The sequence below is a fragment of the Perissodus microlepis genome, chromosome 7 (assembly GCF_051167445.1).
Source record: "Perissodus microlepis isolate ML-2025 ecotype Zambia chromosome 7, ASM5116744v1, whole genome shotgun sequence".
NCBI lineage: Eukaryota > Metazoa > Chordata > Actinopteri > Cichliformes > Cichlidae > Perissodus > Perissodus microlepis.
The window spans coordinates 47,424,862-47,436,188 of NC_140467.1; the positions used below are offsets into that span (position 1 = coordinate 47,424,862).

Consider the following 11,327-nt stretch of genomic DNA (forward strand, 5'->3'; position numbering starts at 1 on the left):
AAAACTTCTTGTGTCTTGTAGATATGACCTATACTATAACACTGGACAGTCTGCGTGCCACATCCAGGGCCTCATTTATTAGCAAAGATTTAAAAAATGACCGCAGGACTACAGAGAAGTTCACCATCATGGACGGAACGAAAGAATGCATGGAGAAAACCTTCATGATGTCGGCAAGTTGTGTTTTCTTACCTGTACAAAGTCTGACTTTATTTTCAGTCTGCATTTACTAAACACAACATTTAAGTGGATTCCTTTTGTTGCTGCGCTGCTCATTAGTGAAAGTTATATTCAGGGCTTCCTGGAAATGTTAATGGTGTTTTAGGGCTGTTAGCCAGAGAGGAGGGAGGGTCCTATGCAGAGCAGGAAAACCTAACATGAAACAGACCCCGTCCTGATCAAAGCATGCTCCGTTTAAACCTTGTGCCGCACTGGCCGATAAATTATCTGGAGACACTTAGAGAAAGGAGTGAGGATGAAACAGTGATTAGAGTGAATTAGAAGGTGAATTAGGTAGTGATCCATTGACTACTTTTACCTGTAACTGCTAAAAGCTTTCAAACCTTTGCTGTACCACCTACTTTAAAACCAAGCGTCTTCTTGGGCAGCTTCTGCTTCCTGGCATTCGTGCCAGCCATGGATTTCTCTGACTGGCTAACCCTTTAGTGAAGGAAAGAGGAGCTAATCGTTGGAAACAGCTGTTGTTATTATGTATGTTGAGTATGAATACCTGCTCTGTTCAAGTGTGCAAGTCAGACCAGAGACTTCCCACTTGTCCTCAGGCAGAGGTCGAGAATTTAACAAGCACGGAAGAAGCACCGCGTCTATATCCCCTGAATCCGAGACGGATCCAGATCTGAACCCGTCTCACAGAAAATTTGTCTCTGCTAAAGCATCAGTTAAAATACAAATAAAGTTAATATCAGTGACTGAAATTCTGAAAAAAAATCAACATAGCAACAATTTATAAACAGTGTGGTTTCTAATTGTTTAAGCAACAGGCACAGTCTGTGCAGTTCAGTGTTGCTGATTGTAAATGCGGCGCTTTCATGTTAAAAGCTCTTCATCAGCGTCCTTTGAGTTTTAATCGGCATTTGGAACGGTCTCAAGAAGGACTTCATCATAGGCAGCGCCTCAATGTGACGCACCTCTTTCAAACTGGATCTGCGTGTGTCCATCATATGAAGGCTTTGCACAATCACACAAACACAAATAAATCTCAGTTACTTTGGTAAATTGCTTTTTTTCTCAGTAGCAGAGACTGTCACAAACCTGTGTCTGTCCTGACGTCCGTGGCGCTAGCGAGTGTTGCTTTTTTGGCAGCTTTGATGAAGGACTTTGCTACCACCATGATGATGCTTTCTTTTAACCAGTGAAAACACTGCCTCAACATCTCCTAAATGGACAGGAGCAAAAGTTTACGCTGACTCTTATAATCCCCAGAGGACCAATCCAAATACCTCTGACCTTTGCTCTACCATCCGTTTGACATTTCTTTTAGCTTAAAGCAGGGGTGAGTGACTCCAGGCCTCGAGGGCCGGTGTCCTTCAGGTTTTAGATGTGTCTTTGATCCAACACAGCTGATTTAAATGGCTAAATGACATCCTCAACATATCCTGTGATTCAGGTGTGTTGACCCAGGGTGAAATCTAAAACCTGCAGGACACTGGCCCTGGAGGCCTGGAGTTGCCCACCCCTGGCTTAAAGTGAAATGCTGAATGGTTTTCCAGCAAAGTGTTGCAAATAGACTCGGCAAACACTTTATCAAGGACTGCACAGCAACACTGGAGACTTCATTTGCTCTGAAAACGCCTTCAATTCTTCCAGAGAATCAAAACAGGGGCATTATCTTGCTGGAAGTAGCCACTAGATGACCTTAAATAGTGTCTAAAAGGGGGTGACAAAGGTCAGGTGCAGTGCTCAGATATGCTGTGCTATCTAAGCTGTGATTGACTTGAAGGGAGTGAACTGTGCCAAGAAAGCATTCCTCATATCATTACACAGCTCAGTGTTCAACTCACTATTTTACCACGTTTGTTTTGAAAGAATCAGTTTGCAGTTGATGCAGCAAAGCTTCAGCGTCAGAAAGCAGCCAGTGAATTTTGACCTTAAAGTCCTCCATTGTTCTTAACTTTTTTTTCTCCCTCTGCCTTTTATTTTCCTCCCTGCTTTGCCTCATCGTCCGCTATCCCAGGAACGGCTAGACTTCCGAGGACCTCTGACTGTGTCTGTGGAGTTCGGAAAAGCTGATGAAGAAGGTCCTGTGCTGGATGAAAGTCTTCCCAAATCCATCAATGCCAATGTAAGACCACTTATATCACTTATGGTTTCTTTTAGTAAAATAATCGACTAGTTACACTAAGCAGAACATTTAAAGTTGCAGACAGGAAGAATTTGACCCCGGTCTGTCTTTATAATCCTGTAGCGAGGACACGCGTTTTCTTTTCTGGCTGCTGATACAGTGCATTAGCTTCTGCAACAGCTGACTACCATCCTTCAGTTTCAGCCCGCATTAGTGCTTCAGCACCAGCAGCCAGGACCATCTTCCCACACCCCCACATGCATATTTCCTCTAACAAGAGGGTTCCCAGATTATTGGTTGGAGTGCATGATGTTTCCTGACAAAGCTGGGAAACATCACAGGAGGATTCAGCTTCAGCATGCACTAGAAAATGCATTTAAAGCCCGTACGCATTAGTCGCATTGTTATCTTTGCTCACACGTAAACGCACAACCACATATGTTGCAGATCCCGTCTCCCCTCATGCTGCGTCACGGGGACCTCTCCTGTTATTGTTATTGACAGGAAGAGAAGGGGACAAACACCCAGAGAAGAGGAAGTTATCAAACGGAAGTGTTTTTCTTTTGACATTGCACTGCAAATGATATTCCAATCCCATCCTTTTTGGGAGAGAAGATACTGTTGATCTTATCAGTCCAGTGGGAGACTATTAGGAATGGGAACAAATGCGACTGTGAGCCTGAAACACTCTCAGGGGGGAAAGGCAAAGGAAATGAAGGTCATCTAAAGGAACACGTCTTCTCAGGGGTGCAAACAAACATGCAGCTTATTTTCATTCTTATTGCTAATTTCACAAGTTATCTACTGGACTGAGTATATTCATACTTCAATATGAGGCTATGAGAGTTTGAGTCTTTACCACGATTGGCTTGCAAAGTAGTTGTGAAGTCACGCAGTCATCTTGTATGTACAGATCTTAAACTCGTACAAGCATCATTCTGCAAGGCCAAGTAAAAATGCAGCTTTTGGAAATATTTAATTTGTTATTTTCTTAAAAATGTCTTGTAGATTACTTTAATGGACTGTGGAAACAAAACTCAGACGTGCATTCCTGACCTCTCCCTGAAGGCTAAATGTGATGAGCAAAGGTTAGTGGAATTATTATTATTATATCGTTGTTATAAAACCAAAAACGAGCATGACAGATCTTAGTTTGGGCATTTGTTTCCGTGTTTGCACCGGTTTCAGTTAAATACAGGAATTTAAATGAATTGCAGCTTTTTCAGAAATGGGTTTGTGTATATTTATACACATATATATTTTTCTTGAATGTTATTCTGTACTATTTCTTTCTCATATCAGAGTTGTTACTTGATGTGTTGTAAGTCGTAGTTTTGGAGTCATTCAGCCGAGTCAGACTGTTCCAGAGTATGACTGCACCCTTGTGTTGATGTGTGCGCATCGCATCCAGCCGTTCTGACTTTTTCTTTTTTATGTACTTCTCCAGTAAATTGATCAAAGAAAAGGAAATCATTTATTTGAATATCACCGTCAAAAACCTCAAAGACAAAGCTTATAACACCAACGTGAAAATCAACTTTACACAAAACATCAACTTTGTGAACGTAGAGGTAAGAACCCTTTCCCTCCTCTTTCTGCGCTACTTGACTTTACGGACTGAAGCAATGCGTGTAATTCTGTGACTACAATTCTTCAGCCAGATACAAAGACGACCACTGTAAATGACACCGAAGTGAGCATTGAAGTGGGGTACCCCTTCTTGGGAAACAATGAAGAGGTTAGTTTCAGCTGCCATTTGCAGGATCCATAAAACATCTTACCTGTACAATATTTCTTTACCTCTGCTCACTAAACCTATGGTTTGATGTCAAATCCACAGGAAACAATAACAGTGAAATTTGAGGTGAATCTCAAATATTTTCAGAAGGAAATTGAGTTCACCGTGACAGCTACAAGGTGAGAGGATCCCTCCATCTTTCTGCACATCATCAGGATAATAATAATAATTCTGGAAAAAAAAGATGAAAAAGATTTGTTTCTGCTTATTTCTGTGATTAATTGTCCAAAATGGTGGATGGATGTTCTGTTAATTTTACATATGCATGTCAATTGTATTTTTGTAGTGACAATGAAGAAGATTTCTCTACAATGCATGACAACAGTGCGACTATCTCCATCCCTGTCAAGTATGAACTTGGACTCACGTTCAAAGTAGATGTAAAGTGAGTAGCTGTGAATCGACACCTTTGCATTAAAGATACATTATTCACTTTTCTTTTCTTTTTTAGCCAGACAAGTAAAAGTTTCCACTATTATTGATGATGATAATAATAATAAGAAAAAAAATATTAGCATTTCCTTTTATATTGGAATAAAAAGGTGTTAGTACCACAACAGAGTCAGTCATTGTGCTGTGTTTCCCTCGTTAACCAAGCCAGGAGCTTACGATGCATGCCAACATGCATGTAACGATAACGTCACCGTCATCTGGATTTGTAGTCTGGGGATTGTGAATGATGTGATTGTATATGGAAATGTATAAACACATAACATTCAACCACTCAAACTCATTTTCAATTCATGAACGACAACAATTATTATATTTTAGTATTAAAAATGCCATTTAGATTTAAAAGCTGATCCATACTGCTGGATTAACCACTATAGAAACATGATTTTGGTAATTACCACTGCTGGTAATTTAGGACAGGTGTGGCAGAATCGTGGTTTAATATAGCAGCTTTTATTTACTAAGTAATAAGAAGAATAAACAAAAAAACAAAACATGTATTGATTTATTGATTAATAAAGTCAGTGGAATTCATTAATTGCTTTTACTTTAAGGTTATTTAGGGTTTCTCACACATAGTTTGACCCTTGACCTTTTGATGTCTTGCAGTCTAATAACTGTCTTCTAATAAATATTCACATTATAACACCTAGAGTTGCTGTGATGGCTTATTGTAGTGTGCCACGTTTTCACTCAGTGGGTATCTACAGATGCATCAGTGGAGCATTTTGATGTCAGGCTGTAAAATGGGGTTAAAAGAAGAATGAATGTTGTATTGACATCCTTTCAAAATGTTTGGAAGGTGATATTTGCCTTTGTTTGCATCTTGTGCTGCCAGCAAGTGGCCTAAATATGTTAATGCAGGTAAAGTTAATGCACATAGACTGATGGCTTATTCAGCATCAGTGAAGTTGGACTGTAAGGAATTAGGAAGAGCTCAAGAGTGTCCTTTTTTTTAGACTTTTGGTTCTATTTCCTATAACTTTATTAGACACATCATTTTGCGTCTAAAGCTCTGATTGAGAAGTGAAGGATGTAAACAGGATGTCCCTTTCAGGTCGCCTTTGAACAACCACATTGAAATAACACAAGAGGATAAGTATCCCTCGAAATTCAGTGACATCAGTATGATTGGAGAAGAGGTCAACATCACCTACACGGTAACATCTGCACGCAGTGATCATTTTGGATGATTTATTAATACAAGCACAGAACTTCTAGCTCACATGTGGCGCAGGGTGTCGGTAATATGAATTCCACTCCTTTTCTGTGTCTCACATGTCCTCAGGTGGAAAAGTTACGCGACGGGGTGACTCCAACCCTTGGCCTTGAAGTGAAATATCCTTTTGAGTCTCCGAGGAAGAACACGTTACTGTACCTGACGCATGTCACCTACTCAAATGTAAGTGTGCTTCCATGGATATGCAAGCGTATGCGAAGAAACAGACCAACGTTCGTGTCGTTTTCTCCCTACTCTGCAGATGATGTGTGACACAAAAGGACAGATCGATCTTTTTAAAATTAACTCAGAGGTTAAAGAGGTGAAAGTGGAAAAAGAGACACTCAGTAACTACCTGCTGGTGAGTGATGACATTCGTGTTCTACAGATCGCTGAACTCTTCCTGCACCCGTCTTACGTGTTTAATTTCCTCTGCAGCAAGACAGCCACACAAAGTTTGAATTGTTTAACTGCTCGATTTCTGAAGGCCAAAAGATCGCTCAGCTCAACGTGGCGTTCAGATTGTGGAAACCTACGTTTATCGAGGTACGTTTTGAGATGCGACGTCACTGGGTGCTTTTGGCTTGTCTGGCTCTCTCTGACCAGCTCTTTCTCATGGGTTGCGATAAATATTAAATACAATATAGTATTGGAAAAAAAGCAGGCTGACAGCTGTCTGATTGATGGACAGAAAGGAAATAAAATACTTAAATATCTATCTTTACAGAGCGAGTTTTCCGGTCTATACTTGGTGGTGAACGGGACTTTGGACATCAGGAAGCAGGAGGACGTGTTTGAAGTGAACAGCAATGACATGACCAGAAGTGTAAGTCAGAAGGTTCTGGTATAGTAAGCATGTGACATCTCATTATCATTAAATGCTTATGTATGTTTACATATATGTGCATATTTAGAGTATGTACTGTATTTTTCCTCTAAACAGGTCAGTATCCAGGTTTCCAAAGATACTGTCAGAGGAATCCCGTTCTGGATCATTATCGTCAGTATCCTGATAGGACTGCTCATCTTAGCACTCGTTATCTTCATTCTGTGGAAGGTAATATTCTGCAAACTATTTCAAATCATTGTCACCGTGTGACATCTTGTCACTGCAGAGCACACTCAAAAGAATTGTGGTGGAATAGTGGTTAGCTTGCTATGTCACAGTGGTGGCTTCTCTCCAGAGTACCTGCAAAGTCCGAAAACATGCAATTAGCAGGATTAGGTTAATTGAGGATTATAAATTGCCTATAGGTGTGTGAATGGTTGTCTCTGTTAGCCCTGTACCGTCGGATGTACCCCGACTCTCACCCTGGGATAGGCTCCTGTTCCCCCCCATGACCCTGAATTGGATAAGTGAAAGAGAATGGATGGATGCCTAAAAAACTTAAGTGTTTCAAATGGCTATGTGTGTTTGGGCTTTATATTGTTGGCTGATAAAACTTTTGTCTCAAGATCATCACTTCTGGCTCCAAAAGGCCAAAACATGTACGGCCATAGCGCTAGCAGGGAATATCGTGGTAACCACAAGATGGTTTATGTAAAGTTTATGCTTTAATCCTGATTTTAAGACAGATGATGACAGAAACTCTCAGCAAGAAAGCTAATAAGCATATGTCCAAAAATGTCAAAGTATCCTTTTCTGTTTTGAGTGGTTTTGTGACTCACTTTTCTGCTCTTCCAGTTTGGCTTTTTCAAGAGAAAATCCAGGGACTATCCAAAGGAGGAAGAGGCAGAGTGAAGTATCCAGACAGCCACCCACCATCAGGACCTACAAACTAACAGACAGACATAGGAAACGCCATAAGACCCACTGATATTAGTGCTGTGACACATTGACTGCCTGGAAAACAAAACAAAACAAACAGCATTATCTTCACTGATTCCTGCACTGGCATTTATCAGGTAAAGCTTGCAAATACTTCTCAACTCTTTGATTTTCCAAGCGCTAGATTATAACACTGGAGCCGAAATGAAACTGGCTCACACGCGGAGACGAACACACTGACTATACAGAAGTATTTGCACATGCTATTTGTTCAACATGACCAACAAACAGTAACAGTACGCATCAAGTCCCATCAAGCAGTTCAAGAAGAGGAGCCAGAGGCGGGACGGAGGAGACCATCACTTGCAAGGCACCAAGTTGGCCAAAAAAGCACCATCTAACCAACTAACTCTGTGACATACAGCAGAAATCCAAAGGCTTCAGAGCTCCTGCAGCTGCACTCCAGCTTTAGAGGCAAAAAAAAGTACTCAGGTTTTTTCACAATGAGGATCCAAAGTTGCTACTTTTATGCACGCTTCTGAGACAATATGTGAACTTTCCATGTGTTGGACCAGTCTGTCTGATAGGTTACACCCTTGTGTGAAACTCTTTTGCTTGATTAGGTTTATGAAACACTGTATTAGGTATTAAGTAGTTGTTGTTCTTGCTGAATTTAAACAGTATAAAATGGCACATTTTTAATGTCAAAATGTTTGTTAAAGACCAAAACCTGAATGCAATTGTTATTTTTTTACTTAAGAAAAGTTGCAGTCTGTAATTAATCTGTCATCACCTCGGTTACCATGGAGATACAGACTGCCGCGTCCTCAAAATCCAAATCTTTGATTGTACTGTAAATATATCTGGTCACAAATGTAAAGCTTAACATGTACAGGATCGTGTTTGGATTTAATTTAATGTTTGTTTGTTTTTTGGGGGGTTTTCAGATCGGTGGTCAGAGAAATCATTTCGCTCAGGTGCTACAAATATCATGAATAATGACATAAATATACACAATTTACACTCGAGAAAATGATATGGCTTTTGTCACATTTTCAGTGCTAAGATGTATGCAGATATGTAAATAATGGTATATTTTGATTAAAAGTATTGAAAGTATAATTACTCCGTAGTGAAATATATATATATATATATATATATATATATATATATAAAGACGAGGGTTTGTATCCACTATTTCGGTTTCATTTGATTGAAAATGATATTTCGAACCTGTTGAATGACTGTGTTCTGAATGCCGAGGCTGAGATATCACAGCAGATACTTTGATTTCCTTTTAACTTGCAAAATAGGAACTTAATAATCATCCAGTTTAGAAATATATGTCCAACTGTTCACTAGTTTCCTCTATGTTGTAAAGGGATTCTCTGGTGGCTGTAGTGTGCACAAAGCATAGCACACTCTAGGCTTTCTCTTGCTTTTAAGTACCTTATTTGTACCTTTTTGTTTCCAAAGTTTGCACAGCTGCCCGATATTTTAGAAGAGATTATAATCTGAATTGAGGAGAAACATATTCTAGCCTCTTTTTGTAGCTTTTTCCCCTCATAACTATGTCTTAATGCTGAGGGAAATAAGCAACAATAAGAGGCAGTTCTTCTGTTTCTTAATACTCCTCAGCTCTCACTCCACTGTTGACATTAAAGCACATGTAATAAATTGTATATAGAGAATGTGTAGCTGTTAGTCAATTTTTGGATTGTGTGGCCACGTTGGGTTCACGCACGAGGGTGGAGTTCACCTCTCTTTGTTCAGTCAGAGCTTACTTCCAGATCACAACTCCGAGGAACTGTAGGAAGCAAAGTGAGCTCCAGCCCAGCCTTCTACGCTGCTGTGAAATCTTCACTGTAATGCACTGGTTTGTCAGAGTGTATGTGTCCTCATTAGCACAGATATATGAACTGAATCTGATGTACAAAAAAATAAATAATTTTTATAAAGAACATCACCATTTCTCTTGCATTTTGTTCACACAAAGCACGCATCAGAACTGTGATCTGTTTAATACACTGCTCCCAATCTGTCATTAACCACATCCCAAAGGTGCTCTGGAGATCTGGAGATTATGGATGCGATTTGAGCACTGTGAACTCGCTATCATGTTCAAAAATGATTTGAGATTTGCCAGATGGTGTTATCCTGTTGGAAGCAGCCATCAGAAGATGGGTAGCAACAATACTCAGGTAGCTGTGGTGTATAAATGATGATTCGTTGGTACTGAAGGTCCCAAAGTGTGCCAAGAAAATATCCTCCACACCATTTTACCACCAGCAACCAGAACCTTTGACACAAGGCCAGATGGATCCATCATCTCAAAGCAGTCTGGTTATACATTCATCATCCAGAGAACTGCCACTCAATGGTTATCTTCTCTTTTTATGATGATTCTGTGTAAACCTTAGAGATGTTCACAGAAAAATCCCAGTAAACTTTCACATCATCAGTTTCTAAAATACTTAGACCAACACCATCAACTATGCCAACCTCAAACTTCAGGTGGTCTTAAGCATGTCTTCATGCATAAATACATAACCTGTGGGTTAATTTCAGTTCGTACCATGTGACTGGATGAACGTGATGAACATAATACCTTCTTCCAGTCTTCAGTAGTCCAACGGCGGTGTTTCATGGCCCAAGCCTCTTTGTGTTATTCTGACGTGTTAGCAGTGGCTTTCTTGCTGCAACTCGTCCTGTCAAACCTGCAGCTTGAAGTCTTGTCTTCACAGGTGAAACGCAGGCTTGCTTACTATCACCACTATTAAGCTGTGCTTGAAGCTGTTGTCCTGTGATGATAGGCAGTAGCACACAAGCTGTTAACTCTCAGAAACTCATCCTCTGATTCAGTTGTGGCTTTGGGTCTGCCAGACCGCTACCCGTGACAGTTTGCCCTAGTTTCTGAGTGCCTTTTGATGGTAAAGGAAACTGTGCTCACTGACACTTTTTTGCAAGTTCTCTGTAGGAAAGACCTACATTTTGAAGTGTTATGATGGTCGGTCTCTCTTCCATTGTTAATTGCCTTTTTCTAGCCATTTTTGTAGCAACACGCTACTTTCTGCAGTACAATACTGTTCAACTGATGCTCACGAGGGTATGGTACCACAGTGTGTTTCATCACTGATTTTATGCAGTCAAAGGGGGTTGTAAGTAATCCAGAAAAGTTGGAACATCTGTAGGAATTAGTAGCATCAGTTTTTGAACCTCCATTGCTGCAGAGCAGCTTTAAATTGTTAACCCATTTTGTGTTCCCTGAAAAGGGCCTTTTTTATGATTCTGAAATGTACATTATTTTTCACTTTTGGGTAACCTTAGCGTTTTGTTCACCACTTACCTTTGTACCATTTAAGCTATTCATTGGACTTTAACAGCTTGAATTGCAATAAATAACTGGGAAATAAATTGGGATGTTCTAAAAACTTTTGTCCTGTAGTGTAGCTATATATTGTTGTTTTCTTTTATAATGACAAAAAATAATGCACTGAAGCAGTTCATCTAAAAGTAATGGTCAAATAAAATGCAATGCAAGCAATCTAATGTGCTAATAACCTCAGTCATGTGTCACGAACAAAATGATTTATCTGGGGCACAGGCCCTTAAAAATGTATTTGTTTTTTATGCTGAGAGAAACTCTTTTGTTTACACATATAACTTATGCTATGTTTCAGGAAAAATGTGGTTAAAGAATTGGTGCATCACGGCAGCACAGTCCGGGTCGAGTGATTTTATAGCAGACAGCGCCGCCTAGTGTTCATTCACAGCACTCACCCATAAG

The 11,327-nt window shown here is 39.9% G+C and overlaps 1 protein-coding gene across 1 annotated transcript in view; it reads left to right on the forward strand.

Annotated features, from left to right (window-relative positions):
- itga1 (integrin, alpha 1) overlaps positions 1–7,735 on the forward strand; it is a 65,144-nt gene extending 57,409 nt beyond the window's left edge. Inside the window, exons 17-30 of the mRNA XM_084935512.1 lie at positions 22–173; positions 2,195–2,302; positions 3,311–3,390; positions 3,750–3,873; positions 3,960–4,040; positions 4,143–4,219; positions 4,387–4,485; positions 5,611–5,713; positions 5,842–5,955; positions 6,035–6,133; positions 6,211–6,318; positions 6,500–6,598; positions 6,716–6,829; positions 7,457–7,735. Of these exons, the coding sequence (XP_084791638.1) occupies positions 22–173; positions 2,195–2,302; positions 3,311–3,390; positions 3,750–3,873; positions 3,960–4,040; positions 4,143–4,219; positions 4,387–4,485; positions 5,611–5,713; positions 5,842–5,955; positions 6,035–6,133; positions 6,211–6,318; positions 6,500–6,598; positions 6,716–6,829; positions 7,457–7,513 (1,415 nt within the window). The 3' untranslated portion in view covers positions 7,514–7,735. The remainder of the gene's footprint in view (positions 1–21; positions 174–2,194; positions 2,303–3,310; positions 3,391–3,749; positions 3,874–3,959; positions 4,041–4,142; positions 4,220–4,386; positions 4,486–5,610; positions 5,714–5,841; positions 5,956–6,034; positions 6,134–6,210; positions 6,319–6,499; positions 6,599–6,715; positions 6,830–7,456) is intronic.
- Positions 7,736–11,327: the final 3,592 nt, after the last annotated feature.